Raw genomic sequence first — 17997 nt, 5'->3', positions numbered from 1 at the left:
GTTTCGTAGATTGAAGCCAAACTTATTCATATTTTTCAGGGTCTAACTGAAAAGGATTTACTTACGCGTGGTTACTTCGAACACATCGTCAGTCGTTAACAGTAGTCAGAAGCTTGAAAGTCTGACAACCAGTCTTACCGAGTAATATCGGGTTTCCCAGGTAACTGTGTTGTGGAGGTCTGATACAGTCGCTCCATGTAAAATACTGGTATTCAGCTGCATCCGGTGAGACTTTGACTTCGAATTACTTCGGTTTATTAATCACTGTCATCATTAAGACTTGTTTACACTGACTTGGGTAAATAAACGATAAAAAGGGCTATTTTAAAAGATAATTTAAAGAAATATGCTTCGAACACTTGTAGGGGTAAACTATAAACTTACAAAAACAAAGATAGAGTCACATTATGAAGTAAGAGGGGGTGGACTAAAATAATTATTATAAACAAACATTCTAGGGTAAAACTATCAAAATACCAACATAATTTTAATTTAAACTCTATTTCCATTAATCGATGATAACTAATTTAAAAAGTTTGACCGATCTTTGATAAATGTACTAAAATAAAATAATTCAACGTTTACTACACATTTGTTAATAAATGAGATGTAATTTTATACCTGTTTAATGGCTACATGAAATAAAGAAATAATAGAGGGTCTAATTTTTAAAACCAACTTTACAAACGTTATGTTTCGAGTGAGAATCGAACTCACGGCTTAAATGTGAATAAAATGAAAACAAAATGCTTCAAAATACTTAAGTACAAATTATTTATTATCTTCAATAATCATCCGTTATAAAATAATAATTAAAAACAAATCAACAATAATCACTAAAACAATCACAGGCTGTTTACGCTTTCGCCTTGGGCTTCATTTTAGGCGGTTTTATAATTGAACCGATGCTCTTACGTTTCAACATGGCCGACTTCTTTTTGGCGGGAGTTTGCATTCCTTTAGCAAGTTTCAACTTCATTTTTTTTCCTTTTTCTTCACCAATCTTCTTTTCTTTCGGTATTTTCTCCTTTTCAGTCTTTTTCTTCAAAATTCCAGGCTTTTCTTCAGATTTCTTTTCCTTCGATTTAGATTTTGATTTCGCTGATTTTTCCATAGATTTTTTTGATTTTTCTTTACTTTTTTTAGGTTTAACGGGTTTTTTCTTTATTTCGTTGCCTTCTTCGTCCAGTTTTACTTTTTTTGGCTTGGATTTTTTCTCCTTGACTGGTACGAGTTTGAAAGATCCAGTCGCGCCGATTCCTTTAGTTTGAACAACTGATCCTTCTTCTATAGAACTCTTAATGGCTTTTTTAATAATATAATTGATTTTCTCCGTATCCACACTGTATTTTTCCGTAATATACTTCTTTATAGCGTATAAAGAAACGCCTTTTCTAGTTTTCAAGTCTATCAAAGCTTGGTGTATCATCATTTTAGTAGATAATTTCTTTTCTTGCATTTTCTTGGGAGGTTCTTTGGAGTTTTTCTTTAAAATATCTTCTGAAGGACTTTTCGGTATCTTTTTATTCTGTTTCTTAGGTAATGCTGATGGCAGCTCGATGTCGGAACCCTCGGACGACATTTTGTTGTGGTTTTTCTTATGATTTAACGTTAAATAACATAATTTGAGAATATTTTATTAAAGTTAAGTACAGCGAAACTTTACCGTATAGAAAGTGCGGTCTTGTTTTGTAAATTGTCAAAATATGTGGGTATTTTGAAAAATTTTAGCTGTTTGAGTTCATGATAGGAGTTTTTTCGGTTACCCTACACTTTCAAATCGAAGCTTAATAGCTCAAAATGAATATTGAAAAGCTTTCATACTTTATCTACCCATTTTATAGCAATTAAGTTCAAAATAAACGTTTATTTACAAAAAAAAATCTGAAAACATGACGGAAAATTGTAAACCGATGACTCTACAGTAATTCTATACGTTTCGCGTTTTTTAATCAAGTTTTCAAAGATTCATGTTGATAATTTGATGAACAACAAAATGTTTAGTAAATCGCTTTGAACGTGTCATATATTAAGCCGTTTTACCAACGTTACCATGGGTTCAATTCATCAATTACGATGTTATGCGGATTTTTACAGAAGATAATTTCAATAAACAATTGTCACGTTATTAAAGCAAAAAAAAAATGTAAATTATTTTCGAAACAAAGAAAAATAGGTACTCAATACTGTTAAGAATTTATTCGATTGTCAATATGTTATATACTTTAAATACTTACATTACAGGCTGGTATTTACTAGGGTTTTATTGTAATTACATAATCGACGTTTTCCTTAATCGTAATATTTTTTAACGCAACCAATCAATTTTATCCCGATCAATTTCGATGACTTGTGACGTGGCCGCTTATGTTTATATTACGTAAAGATGTATGTATGTATGTGAATGAGGCAAGGTAAATTTGTAAGGACCGTACCAAGTGGCGTTCTGAGGTATCTGTCTAACCGTGTGGGAAATAGGCGTGATTTTATGTATGTATAAGTATATCAATTCATACATAAGAAAGAATGATATAATTTATTGTACATTTCTCGCTCTTTTATGACTGTGAACGTTTATCTCAAGCGGACATTTCTCGGGCATAGTAGGTACCTATATATATCTACTGAGCTTCGGAATTATGCGAGTGAATTTTCTGAACAGAAAAGTTTTATCCTCGAGCCGAGAATCGAAACCCAGTCAGGATTATCATATTTCAAAAACACTTATTCAAAAGCATGTTTGCGTAAATTATATTTTCATCGAGATTTTTACCATTCACTTTTCTATCGTAGCGCTGCTTCCATTCGTTTAGAATGTTTGCATGATTGTATTAATGTTTTATTCAATTACGCCAAAATCTGTTACTGAAAAGATTTTGATGAAAGTCTGTGGATACCACACAGCTCGTGTGTACTTATATACTAAACCTACTTACCCCCGGTTTCTGAGGTACATTTAGCGGTAGTTTATCTATCTATTAAATAGCGTTGAAACTCATATAAAAAAACGCTATTTTGAGGAACCGATTTTGAGGAAATTTGCTAGATACCTTCGCAGCTAGTGTCTACTTATCCGACTTACCCCTGTTTTCCGAGGTTCATTTAGCGGTATTTTATCTATTTAATACAGTTTAAACTCAAATAAAATAAACGCTATTGAATAGTTAAACTACTGTTAACTGTACTCAGATTCCGGGCATTAGTTTATTATTTCACGCGTACGAGGTAGCGAGCAACTTAAACAAAAGTAAGTGGACGCTTCGGAGGATACTGAAGAGATGTTTTAGACACAGTGAAGAGGACTCTCAGTTGACAGTTCTATCAATCGAGCGATTGAAGCACATTCTTCGTAGTCGAGCCCTGCAAATATGTCCAAATTTGAAATCACCTGAAAATCGTTCAATAACATGACGTGTGTAACGAAATTGTGGATGTTGTTTGGTCACTTATACTAAGTACTTATTTACGGTAAAACAGTGTGATCGCTGTGACGCTGTCCAATGGTAAAATAAGCGCTACTTGTTGTGAAGACAAGGATAAGTCTGGTTTTTCACATTAAATGTGCAAGTAGTTGGGTAGTGATAAAATGAGTATCCCTGGTAGAAATGGATGCATGGATAAAGGGAAATATCTTAAGCAACCGCTAAAGCCATTGACTTAATTAAACTTGAAATTTGTGGTAAAGGCAAATCTGTTTCTTCATAATACTATCAGTAAATTAGTGAAGAAACAAATTTGACTGTAATTTTTACTTTATCTCTATACTTTGGCTGTAACTTTTGGTGAAGAAACTGGCCGTACAGAACTCAGGCGATCAGTTATCATCATATTTGCCGTGCTTGTAGGCTCGCATAGATGCAGAAATGCAAAAGTTTCAGCTAGACACCGTTCGACATGTACCTACTTACTTACAATATTTTATTAGTAAGATCTACTTACATTATTTTTTTCGCTAAAACATTGATATTTCAGGAACTTAGGTGTAAATATCGTTTTTATCCCTAGGTTCGCGTTTCGTTTAGAATAATTCTTGAAGTAAGTACTCCTTATGCCCGATTTCTCAAATACTACTTAGCGGTAGTTTATTTATTCAAACTGTCATGTTTATATTGAAATTGTTTTATATTGAATAGAATGAATAGATAAACTACTGCTAAATAAATTTAATGTACCTCAGAAGCCGGGGGTTAGACGAACTCGCGGCGATGCTAAGCAACGCGACTCTGTATAGGTAGGTACTCAATATATTTAACTGTTCCAGCTTGTATTGATACTTAATTACTTACGTCATTTAATTTATTCAGTGTTTTTTGTTTTACATACGGCATCTGTCAAATTAAGTAGGTAACAAACGTGTTAAGATTACAGAGGTGCTCATAGCCAGTTGCGCTCACCAATCAGTAAACGATCTGTGGGTTAAGCGACCCTTGGCGCGGTCTTACATAGATGGGTGACCGCGTAGTGGTATGTAAGCAGGGCGTCTCCGTGCTTCGGAGAGCACGTAAATAGTCGTTAAGCCACGTCAAAGGCCTTTCGGGCGGCTTGAACAACTTTGACACTAGGTTGACAACTAACTATACGACAAGAAGAAGACTATGCGTATAGCGACCCACACTAATTGGTCATCATTGGGTAGACTCTAGGCCTAACCCCTCCCTCATTCTGGAAGGAAACTTGATGGGTAAAATGCATTTTTATAATGTTTCTAGTCGGTTTGATAAGTAGTCATTCCTTCTTAAAGATTTCTGTTTCCATACTTACATAACATCACGCCTGTTGTACTCGAAGGTGCAGACAGAGGTGTATATACACACACGTTTCGCCATTAACAATGTTAGTCCCATGTAATAGGGGGCGAGCCTATTACCATATACCGAATACTTTATCAAAACTCCGGGGTACTATTGAAAACACGAAAATATTATAATTAATATAAAACACAGGCACAACACTACTACACTACACTAGCACTTTGCTTGACCTGGGAATCGATCCCGCGTTCAACAGTCGTAGACACTACCACTTAGACCACAGAGGCAGAGAAAATACTAAAATTTTGTTCAAAAACGAGAATTTTCTTCCAGTTCGAGAATAGGAGGGTATTTGCAAAAAAAATAGATACAGTATAAAAATTGTTTATTAATTTAAATCTACAATATATTAACTTATTATAATTACAGTTTATGTACTATTTAAAATATACAAGATCAATTTTAACTAATATTTACACGCCTATACCGTTTAAAGAAAGACTTGATTGGTGTTAAATATATTTTGTACTTCATAATAACTTTTAAATTAATCGCGAATTTATTCAACTTTTACGGTAAGGTATCAGTATTTTACAATAAGGGTTAAATATCGACTCATATTGTTTACATAAATAAAAGAGTAGTCCACATATGGTTAGCGTGGTAGACTCTTTGCCCAGGAGTGGGACAGTCATGGGTTAAAAATCATTATTGCCAATAGCCCCCTTTACACACACACTCTATCGCGCATGATACAACAATCGCGCGTGTAAGGAGAAAGGAAAGAGCACGCGCCGCGCTCATCTGTCAAGTCCGCGAAGAAAATCGCTCTCTCAGAGCGCGCTGCTTTCCCGCGCGTAATACTGTACGATACTAAGAACGTGCGATACAGTGTGTGTGTAAAGGGGGCTAATGGGGTAGGCTAAAACACCGCATGATGATAGCGCATTAAAGTAGCTCTTAATTAGGTATTAATTAAAATTGATCTTGTATGAACATAATATAGTAAAGTTTTAGTTATTCTTCTTTTTCTTTAACTATCAGTAAGATAAAGAGGGAACATAAGTAAAACTTTACTACTATATGATATAGAGAGGTATTATATTATTAGAAGTAGGGTATTTTGACCCGATGGAGTCATTTTTACCCTGATGGAGTAACTTTGACCCGATGGGAACATTTTGACGGGTCATCGTCAATTTGAACCAATGAAGTCTTTTTGACTCAATAATATGACATCAATTAAAACCATTTATTATTCCAAAAACTATGTTCTATGAACCATTATGTTCCCATGGGCTAAAGAGACTTCAAAAGACCAAAAATTACCCCACCAGTCAAGATCACCCGGGTCAAAGTGACTCTATGGGTAAACGTGACCGCAAGGGTCAAAGTGACCCCCACTTCATGTTATTTCAAGTGTTGACCATATATTTGGTGGTTGTCATGTTAGGCGTGGTCGTGGTCCACAATTGGTACAGCAAAATAATATATGCATCTCTTTATTAAAATAAGATTTTTTTGTTAAAAAGACAACTCCCGCACTAAGAATCGCTCATGTATCACGGAGACTTTTACAAACATACAAACAACGGACACAAAGTACAACCAGACCCGAAACAATTATTTGTGGATCGCACAAATAATTGCTCCGTGTGGGAATCGAACCCACGATCTCCCGACGCAATGGTAGCGGGATGGGCGATGAAGCCGAAGTTACCCGAAGTATATTATTTTGCTAGACCAATAATGAACCTTATATAAGCCACTATAGAGTTGAATTTGTCATATATTTGTACATAATATTCTAGCGATCTTGCATCAAGCTGATGTCAGCAAAAAATATACATTACAGTGTTTTTTGTAAAGTAAGTGAACTTTGTATAAAATCTATACTAATATTATAAAGCTGAAGAGATTGTTTGTTTGAACGCGCTAATCTCAGGAACTATTGGTCCGATTTAAAATATTCTTTCAGTGTTAGATAGCCCATTTATCGTGGAAGGCTATAGGCTATACATTTTCACGCTACGACCAATAGGAGCAGAGTACCAGTGAAAAATGTTACAAAACGGGGAACATTGTGACCCATTCTCTCTTATGTGACGCAAGCGAAGTTGCGCGGATCAGCTATCTGCAATAGTCTCATAAAAAATCTCTTTATTTAAGTCAAAATTATAACTTTTAAACTCTCGCGTTGCATGTTTAATGTATAATAGAATACGGGAATTAACGCGAACACGCATTTTACCTTAAAATCAGTCAGCCTGGGACCACGGCGAGTGCAACCTGCGCCGAAACGTTAGGCATTTTAAGGTAAAATGCGTGTTCGCGTTAATTCCCGTATTCTATTATACATTAAGTCGAAATTATACAAAGTTCCCTCGCTATACTAAAAACACTGTATATCTAATTGTAACTTATATTTAATACATTTCATAGTTTTTATATAAAAATGCATACATTTTGTTATTTTCAGTGTAAAGGCGCGATGTCGTTATAAAAAGGCCTTTAGCATTTAATTGTTTACTAATTAAAATCTTACAACAAATATATTATTTCATCTTAAAAAGAAACATTTCCAAAAATTCTGAATATTTATTTTATCGTATGGTTAGTGGTCAACCTAGTGTCAAAGTTGTTCAAGCCCGAAGGCCTTTGACATGGCTTAACGACTGTTATCTTAATTGACAACAACCGGGACCGACTTTTTACCTGCCGTCCGAAGCACGGAGATGCCCAGTTCAAATACCACTGCGGTCACCCATCTATGGAATGACCGCGCCAAGGTTTGCTTAACCCACAGATAATTCCCGACCGGTGAACAAAGCGACTTGTTACTATATTTACATAGTTAAATGGCGTATTTTAATAAATAAGAAAGAAAAAGAACAACATTTTGTTGTAAGATTTTAATGAATAAAATTAATTAGTTTGAAACAAACTTATTGATTTTAAAACAAATAATTTGTTTCAAACTTTAAGATGTCTAAACCAGTTACCTTTCGTATAATTAAATAAAAATAATAAAAAATCCAATAAATTACTTACTACATACATACAAACAAACAAAAAATCTCGCCTTTTTTTCGTGTAGGCAGAGACCAAAGAACGTCACTTGGTACGATCCTTACAAACTTCCCTTGCCTCATTCACATACATACATGTTGTCATACAGGACCGCCGGTTACGAGTAGCACCTGACCTTTTTGCAAGACATCACCGATATGATCTGTGTATGTCTTTCTAGGGCGTCCCCTCCCGGCGTTTTTAAATTACTAATTAATTATACATAATTTAGGAAAGCTAAATTTTTTCTTAAAAATAAAATAAAACGAACACTAACTGGTATATTCACCTTAATTTATTATTATTTAGCTAAATACATTTCTAAAATTGAGGATGTTTTCAAACGGGACATTTTTAATATGGGGTCACTTTTGACCCACACTGGAACCGAACTTGAGACTTCAAAACCTGTAGTTACCCCACCACTGAGTATCCGAAATGATTTTCTTTTTTTGGGGTCAAAGATGACTCCAATTCAAAGAGACTCCAAAGTCAGAAATGACCCCATATCAAAAATGACCCGTTTCTATAATCTCATTCACTCGTTCATTCAATCAATGAATGACATTCATACTGTCATGATTGTTTACTGATTTAAGCTCAACATTGTCCGACCCGGGAGTCGAACAGGTTTGTCAGTCGCTTTTTGAATATTGTGAAAAAAAATTACAGATTATTATGATATTTTTAAGGTCATATTTGAGAAGAAATATTTGCAACAAGTATTCAATTTGACGACGTAGGGCTAATTTATCATTTTTTTAAGAAGTCATCAAAAAGATATTCTGTTTCGATTTTTTACCTTAGCTGCTAAACCGATTTTCACGAAATTATAACATGCTGATAGCTTATAACCCAGGAATAAAAATTGGCTAAGTTTTTTCAAAAATCAATCAAATATGACCGAGTTATTGTGTTCATAATAATCTGTAAATGATTTCAAATGTTAATTGTACTAAATCGTTTATAAATGCATTGTTGTATTATCGTTGATTTTATATAATTTTAAAATAGTTTCTTCTCTTTCTATTGAAATACGAGTGACCCCCGGTTTCTGAGGTACATTTAGCGGTAGTTTATTTATTCAATAGCGTTTAAACTCATATAAAAAACGCTATTGAATAGATAAACTACCGCTAAATGTACCTCAGAAACCGTGGGTTAGAGAGACAGAGTACATCGTTTCTTTTACAATGATTGTTAAAGAAACATCTTGTCTGAAAAACTAGTGCTTAGATATTTAATTAATGAAATTAGTTCATACTTTTTTTTAGTTTTCAAAAAGACAACTGCCGCACTAAGATTTGCTCTTGTGTCGCGGAGACTTTTACAAACATACAAACAACGAACACAAAGTGCAACCAGACCCGAAACAATTGTTTGTGGATCGCACAAATAATTGTTTCGTGTGGGAATCGAACCCACTTCTCCGACGCAAAGGTAGTTACACGACTGGTGAAGGTATACAACATTCAGAATTTATAACATCAGTGACCCTTATACAGCTGACGGTGGCCTGTTTGATACAGATACTTTAATCTATACTAATATTATAAAGCTGAAGAGTTTGTTTGTTTGTTTAAACTCGCCTAATCTCGGGAACTACTGGTCCGATTTGAAAAATTCTTTCAGTGTTAGATAGCCCATTTATCGAGGAAGGCTATAGGCTATATATCATCACGCTGCGACCAATAGGAGCAGAGTACCAGTGAAAAATGTTACAAAAACGGGGAAAATTTTGACCCATTCTCTCTCATGTGACGCAAGCGAAGTTGCGCGGGTCAGCTAGCAAGTTATAATCTAAATAAATCGTGAATGCTAAGGCTCGCTACTAAGTTGTTGAGCTATAATTAAAGGTTCATATCTGACGGAACATACGTCGCGTATTGTCGCGTAACACCAGAACAGACAAATGTATAGAAAACACTCGACCGTTCACACTCAACCGATGATGCGTCTGCGAAGCACATACTAATTAAGTTACGCCCGACGCATCTTCCGTCAGATATGAAACTTCCCTTAATAAAAATCTAAGCAACAGTTTTCAGAAAAGATGATATTTTTGAAACTGAAATTACATCTTGACAGTCTCATATGACTTAAGTGCATTATAAGTGGTTATATTAGCACCTATTTTAGAGATCTATGTTAAATCATTAGCAGCTTATAGAGAAACCATTGCAATATCATTTTGTTTCAAATAATATTCAAATTACAGCTTAAATTATTTATAAAAGTGTGTGGATAAGTTCGGATAATAGGTTAGTTGACTGGGTTAACGAAAATGTATTAAACTTGTACTCGTAAAAGGTTTAATCTAAATACTCATGCTAAGTTTTTTCCGTTCATAATGTTGAAATTATATTACAGACTGAATCATTAGCTCTTTGACCGCCACGGTCGGCTATAATCGACAAATCAGAAATCAGAAAAAAAAGAGTGTCCAGGACTTTCTTGCCAGTTCTTCTCATTGGCCCTACCTTCCGAACTGGCGGTAAATTCACTCTCTGTATCATTGACTATCATAAGTGTCAACATTTGACCTATATGAATAAATGATTTGATTTGATTTGATTCAGAACATGCTCATGACACTATATTTTTGTCGACATTTGCCGACGAAAGCATCGTGAGCATTTTCTGATTTGTTGAGTATAGCCGACCGTGGCGGTCAAAGGGTTAAAATAGGCACTTTTCATACCAATGAAAATAGACAACTGTGACGTCACTTTGTAAACCAAATATGTACTTATGTAGCAAAAAAAAGGGTAATTAAGTTAATTTGCTATATTCTTTCATTTTCCTTAATTGACGTTTAGTCTATATCATTGATTGTTGGCAGCTCCTCGCATGATCAATTATTGTATCAACCACATTGTAAAACTTTTGGCGATTGAAAAGAGTGGCCGTGAGTTTCTCGCTAGCTCTTCTCATAAGGCTCTACACAGTCCGAGCTAGTGGTAGATTCAGTAATTGTAACGACTATCATAAGTGTCAATATTTTACCTAAATTAATAAATAATTTGTTTTTTTTATCCCGGGAAATTAAAACTATTTAGTAGTAATTTGCAACTATCCGAACTGAACCTAACGCACTATAATAAATAACAAAAGTGGGTTGAAACGAAAAATTACGTAGTTTTTAGTCAAAATTCCATGAAACATGAACTTTACAATCAAATCAACAGGTATTATACAACATTTTAGTTTTTTTTCTCTGTCCTTAACCATTCTTAACCCTGTACTACCCTCCAAATGTATTTTACAGTCATAGTACAATCAGCTCCAAAAGTAGCTGAACAACTTCATATTTTCAAAACCTCTGTGTTACGTAACTTTAATAAATAACTGATCAAAATCAGGTAGAATGAGTTAGAATTTAACATTTAAATCAATGGCAAATGTTTTTTCCATGGAATAATGTGCACACTTCAGTATATAGGGTTTCAAACGTTTGAGTATGATCAGCTACTTTTGGAGCTGACTGTACATTCCCGTTGAGGTTATAGTAACGTAATTATGACTTATTATATCCAAACGTATGTATAAAATACGCTTTGTGTATAAAAAGCTCTATACAATTCAATTGCTTTTCAAATTATTTCAATTTTATAATAACCTAATGACGTCACTATAATCTCAACACAAATACTTTATAACACCGTATACAATCCCATTAAACATACATACAGACCATTTTACACTTATTCATACACTTTTTCTGATATAAAAAAATCATTCTCCAGGCGTCGAACAGTGAAACTTGGTAACAGCGCCATCTATCCGCAGATGTAACAACTAACTACAAGTAGCGCCACCTGTCGGCGAGCTGTACCAAGCTGTGTGGAACAACGCCATCTATCGGTGGTCTAGAAGCGTCCCTTAGCTTTGGCGTCGGCCACGAATCTCCTTACGTGTACTATGTAGTCTAACATCACTGTGGCGAAAGCCGCGTCCAGCACGAATTGTGGGATTTTACCTGAAATTTATGAATAATATAGTAAATTAATAGTCTTGCAATGTTTTTGGTAATGTAGGTGATGTATTTAACGCTTGAATAATAATAAATGTAACCCATTAATGTCCCATTGCTGGGCAAGGGTCTCCTCCCGTAATGAGGGAGGCATTAGGCACGGAGTCCATCACTTAAATAAAGTCAAGGAAAAAACCACTCTGGTGCAATTGGTCTAAGATTCTACCAGAGGCAACACACCAATGACTTTTTGATCCTGTGTATTAGAAATAATGATCACTTGTTCTAACGGTGAAGGAAAATCATCGTCCTGTAACCTTGCGTGCCTGAGAGTTGTTTAGAACAGTTCTTGAAGGTATGCAAAGTCCCCAACCCGCACCTGGCCAACGCGATGGACTCAAGGCCTAACCCCTCCCTCATTACGGGAGAAGATCCTTGCCCAGCAGTGGGACATTAATGGGTTAAATTGATTTATTTATAGATATATAGTTAATAATTAATGTTTATCAGTTATGTGTTTACAATACAAGCTCTGCTTAGTTTGTCATCAGATGACCGTGTGTGAGCTAAATATTTATACTACTAATATTATAAATGCGAAAGCTTGTGAGTATGTATGTATGGATGTTTGTTACTCTTTCACGCAAATACTACAGAAACGATTACGATGAAATTTGGTATATAGGCAGCTGAAGACCCAGAATAACACATACTTTTTATCCCGGAGTTGCCGAGGGATCGGGATTTACACGGGAAGGGTTTCTACGCGGACGAAGTCGCGGGCGACCTCTAGTGTTTGTATGTGTGTAATACCTTTAAGATCACAGCACATGAGCCACTGGAAGGTGGTGTGTGTCTCTATCTTGCCGCCCGGCGTCTGCACCGAGCGCGGCCGCAGGTACCAGCAACCTACTTTGTTTTGACCCCTGAAATATAACATCAGACCTATTAGGGCTATATCAGCATTAACTGCATAAATTAACTTAGATAATTGTCTTCATATAGGAAGACAGATTTACACTGGCAAGACGAGACCCTTCTCCCTCCTTTCGCTTTACTGCTTGAAAGGTATTATATTATAGGGCGGCTTGGAAAATGAAAAATAGCCGAGACCCTAAAAGTGCCTTCCGAAGCACGAAGGAACACGGAATGTGTAATATGGTCCACAGATCAACCTCGGCAAGTATAACTCAACCTCAAAGATGACCACCTCGACCCCACGACATTGGAAGTTATATCTGTTAGTTACCTGACTAAGTCCCTGTGTGGGGGGTAGCCGGGCACGGTGACGCTGACCCCCGAGCTGATGTAGCTGTGGGGGTCATGGTCGACGACCTTGCCCTCACGCGACAGTGGCGCCGTGCAGCGGAGGATCACGAAGTCTCGTGGTGCAATGATCCCGCGACCGCCGCCCGCTGTCACTTGGTATGAGAGGTCCATGCCGGGACCTATTTCCTAGAAAGAGAAATAAAATTGATTACTTAAGTAGTTCCGTGTGTCACAGTAGCTAAAAGACAAGGCTAAACATGAAAAGCAAGAAGGGCTAAAAGGCAGTGGCTGAAGGAAAACAGCGCAATATTTAGCTTTTGTGTATCAGAACATGACAAAAAGCTACTACGCCGAGCAAAAACTATAAAAAATGAAAACAAATTGAAAAGTTTATAACAACGCCATCTATTGGTAGTGATAAAACTTGACATTAACAACTTTGTATAACAGACGGCGTTAGTAGGTTTCTATTTAAACTTTATCAATAAGACAAGACAAGCTTTTAAAATATGATTAGTATTATTCCTAATAAACTTACTTATTTAATTTAATAGAAACTAAAAAAAAGACTTGCCCCGGTTTCTGAGTACATTTAGCGGTAGTTTATCTATTCAATAGCGTTATTTTTGTATGAGTTTTGAAGCTATTGAATGGATAAACTACCGCTAAATGTACCCCAGAATCCGGGGATTAATCCATACTAATATTATAAATGCGACAGTAACTCTGTCTGTCTGTTACTCAATCACGTCTAAACTACTAAACCAATTTGTATGATATTAGGTATGGAGATTTTTTGGTACCCGAGAAAGGACATAGGCTACTTTTTACCCCGGGAAAAGACGCATTCCCAAGGGAAAATGGCGGAGGAAGTCGCGGGTAAAAGCTAGTAATATATGTATAATTAGTAGTTAATTAATAATGTTGTTACCTTAATCAGTTCACTCTTGAGTATGGTGGGGTTCCACTCGGGCAGTCTCGTGATGTTGTCTTTGAACTCCTCGTACAGGAACTTTGGAGGACACTCTACTACACCCTGTAAATATGAACGAATACAATTTTAAACCAGATTCAATAAAATTCAGAATAAAAAAACTGCTTTTATGTACCACATTAAAGTCAAAATTTAAAGTAGTACTGACTTTTACAAACATTTGTGCGATCCTGAAATATTTCGGTGTGGTAATTATTTTTGTCCGTTGTTTGTATGTTTGTTAAAGTCCCGCGGCACAAGTCTAAGATCCCGTTTAACATCGACTTTCACCGAGCTGGTTAATGGATGAAAGTGTTTTTAAAATAAAATAAAATATGTCAAAAAATATATTCCTAATGGGTTGCCTTAAAAAATCAGTCCAGAATGAACTGCCTCCGTGGCGCAGTGGTTTAGGTCACCACGCCGCTACCATTGCGTTGAGAGATTGTAGGTTCGAACCCCACACAATACAAATACTTGTGCATTCCAAAAATAGTGCGATCTGGTAATAACTTGTGTCCGTTGTTTGTATGTTTGTAAAAGTCACACAAGAGCAATTTTTGTGGGGCAGTTGTCTATAAAAAAACATACCCTGTCTTGTTTTAATAACAAATTTTGATATATAGCGGGATGCTATACTTCGACCAATTTTAAGTGCGGGAGTTGTCTTTACACAGAAAGAAAAAAAAGTTTTAAAAGCCTTATACTCACAGTAAACCTATAAACCTTGCCGAACTGTTCAGTTCGCTTGGTCTCCACCACGTCTCCCTTCTGCGCGCCCTTCTTCTCCACGCTCCAGTTGGGCAGGTTCACGATACGGAACGCGTTAGACATGCTCTCCTGGGCCTGGGCCTTGTATTCATCGATCTGGTGGCAAAGAAATAATTACAGTTTTGTTAAAAGTGTTTTTTGTATTCAGTGTTTCGGGTGTACATGATATTGTGGATAAACTGCAAGAAAATAGGATGAGATGGTATGGACATGTTAAAAGGAGACCATCTGAATACGTTGGCAACCAGGTACTGGAGCTGTTTGTCCCCGGAAAAAGACAGAAGTGTTGCGGCGAGACGTAAAGTCATGTGAGGTTGAGGAAGACGACGTCAAGGATAGGGCAAAGTGGAGGGAGAGTATAAGTAAGCCTGACCCCATTACCAAACGGGACGAATAGCCAGGAAGACAGAGAGAATCAGTGTTTCGGAAGGCACGCTAAATTGTGAGAGAATGATTCTGGCAACTAGTCTTATCGAAGTGTATCGGGTTGTGGAGGTCAGATAGGCAGTCGCTCCATGTAAAATACTGGTATTCAGTTGCCTCCGGGAAGACTGGAAGCCGACTCCAAAATATTTGGAAGAAAGGCTAGGCTGCTAATGCTTAATAGATTTGACCTATTTTCCAATGCCTATAATAAAAATTACCCTTATAGGCAAATTATCTAAATACAAGGAGATTCAAAACAAAACATAATCAATGAATTAAATTAATTAATCCTCAAACACTAATATGACAAGTCCTGATTAAAACCTGCATAGTAACGCTAGCAAGCAAATATCTGTATCAGTTGAAAGATTATTTATAGTATAATCATCTTATAAATACTACTTACACTATAGTAAAAGAGTATTATTCACCAGGGAGATTGAACAATAAATATAATCAGTTAAAATACGATCTTTGAATCTTAAACTATTGAAAATATACGTAAGAGAGCCATGATATGAGATTTTTTGTACAATTGTCTCATTTTGCAATAAATCTATACTAACATTATAAAGCTGAATAGTTTGTTTGTTTGAACGCGCCAAACTCAGGAACTACTGGTCCGATTTGAAAAATTCTTTCAGTGTTAGATAGCCCATTTATTGAGGAAGGTTATAGGCTATATATTATCATGCTACAACCAGTAGGAGCAGAGTACCAGTAAAATATTACAAAAACGGGGAAAATTATAACCCATTATTATGAATTCAAATTCAAATTCAAATTCAAATTCAAATCATTTATTGCTTACTAAGTAGTATACAAAAGGATCTTATATTAGGGTAGTGGCAACTTAGTAACCTTTTTCAGGCATTGCAATTTTTACAAGGTAGGGTAAGGTAAGTTATTAAAATTTTATCACTATGTCTAGATTATAGCTTCTACATAATAAACACACTACTTTAAATTTACATTGCTTAAATATTGTAAATGCAATTTTCATATTTTCCTATAACTTCTTATTTCATATGCTTATTATAATTTTATGACTAACTTAAAACTATAGGTTTATTTTTATATTGCTTGCAATATAATATACTACATTATAGTACAGTAGGTATACTATATACTATTTTATTTCTTATTACTATTGTATCTATGTAACAATTATATAGTTATATCTTTTATGTTTAATTTTCAGATACCCAGCATCAATTTTATAATTATATTTTTAATATATCATATTTATGTTGCTTGCAATATAATATACTACATTATAGTACAGTAGGTATACTATATACTATTTTATTTCTTATTACTATTGTATCTATGTAACAATTATATAGTTATATCTTTTATGTTTAATTTTCAGATACCCAGCATCAATTTTATAATTATATTTTTAATATATCATATTTATGTTGCTTACAATATAATATACTACATTATAGTACAGTAGGTATACTATATACTATTTTATTTCTTATTACTATTGTATCTATGTAACAATTATATAGTTATATCTTTTATGTTTAATTTTCAGGTACCCAGCATCAATTTTATAATTATATTTTTAATATATCATATTTATGTTGCTTACAATATAATATACTACATTATAGTACAGTAGGTATACTATATACTATTTTATTTCTTATTACTATTGTATCTATGTAACAATTATATAGTTATATCTTTTATGTTTAATTTTCAGGTACCCAGCATCAATTTTATAATTATATTTTTAATATATCATATTTATGTTGCTTACAATATAATATACTACATTATAGTACAGTAGGTATACTATATATTATATTATTTTTTTATTATTATTGTATCTATGTAACAATTATACAGTTATATCTTATATGTTTAATTTTCAGGTACAGAGCATCATTTTTTAAATTATATTTTTAATATATCATATTTGTGTTGCTTTCAATATAATGTACTACTAACTTAATTTTAGTACAGTAGAAATACTATATACTATATTATTTCTTATTATTATTGTATCTATGTAACAATTATATAGTTATATCTTATATGTTTAATTTTCAGGTACACAGCATCATTTTCTAAATTTTATTTTTACTTTATTATATTTCTCTTTCTTTTTCTCTATTTTTCTTCCTCAAAATATTCCTCTATACTATAAAAACATTTCTCTATTAGAAATAGTTTTAATTTTTTTGAAAATGGTCCTATTTTAGTTTCTTCTCTTATTTCTAATGGTAACTTATTATATATTTTTATAGCCATATAGCAAGGGCTTTGGTTGAGCATTTTTATTCTAGAGGGCGGTAGGTATAGCCGGTCTTTATGCCGGGTGTTTACATTATGTGTATCTTTTACTTTTGTAAAGTGTGTAATATTTTTAAAGACAAATAAACAAACATCTTGTATGTATATTGACGGTAGTGTAAGTAACTTGTGTTCTATAAAATAAGGTTTGCAGCTGGTTCTTTGATCTATTTTAACTATTATTCTGATACATTTCTTTTGTAATATAAATAGTTCTTGCATGTTGACACTGTTTCCCCATAGCATTATTCCATATTTTAGCCAGGAATAAGCGTAAGCGTAGTAAGCTGATAATGCTGTTTTTAAATCTGTACTACGTTTTATTTGGAATAGGGCATATGTAAATCTAGATAGTTTAGCTTTTGTGTCTTCTATGTGAGCTTTCCAGTTTATATGTGTATCTATATGTATACCTAGTAATTTAAATGTGTCTACCTTTTCTAAGGGTATGTTATTAA

The 17997-nt window shown here is 34.4% G+C and overlaps 2 protein-coding genes across 2 annotated transcripts in view; both read right to left on the bottom strand.

Annotated features, from left to right (window-relative positions):
- Positions 1-750: 750 nt before the first annotated feature.
- LOC142984527 (uncharacterized) lies at positions 751-1616 on the bottom strand. The gene has a single exon (XM_076132224.1). The coding sequence runs from the start codon at positions 1580-1582 to the stop codon at positions 857-859; it is 726 nt and encodes a 241-aa protein (XP_075988339.1). The 5' UTR covers positions 1583-1616; the 3' UTR covers positions 751-856.
- A 3503-nt stretch (positions 1617-5119) lies between these two features.
- Positions 5120-17997, bottom strand: part of Start1 (Steroidogenic acute regulatory protein-like) — a 45663-nt gene continuing 32785 nt past the window's right edge. Inside the window, exons 8-12 of the mRNA XM_076132412.1 lie at positions 14747-14902; positions 13994-14098; positions 13043-13248; positions 12607-12719; positions 5120-11799 (exon numbers count right to left, since the gene is read on the bottom strand). Coding sequence (XP_075988527.1) covers positions 11690-11799; positions 12607-12719; positions 13043-13248; positions 13994-14098; positions 14747-14902 — 690 coding nt within the window. The 3' untranslated portion in view covers positions 5120-11689. The remainder of the gene's footprint in view (positions 11800-12606; positions 12720-13042; positions 13249-13993; positions 14099-14746; positions 14903-17997) is intronic.

This window comes from Anticarsia gemmatalis, chromosome 27 (genome assembly GCF_050436995.1).
Source record: "Anticarsia gemmatalis isolate Benzon Research Colony breed Stoneville strain chromosome 27, ilAntGemm2 primary, whole genome shotgun sequence".
Lineage (NCBI taxonomy): Eukaryota > Metazoa > Arthropoda > Insecta > Lepidoptera > Erebidae > Anticarsia > Anticarsia gemmatalis.
This window is presented reverse-complemented; position numbering and strand designations above follow the sequence as displayed.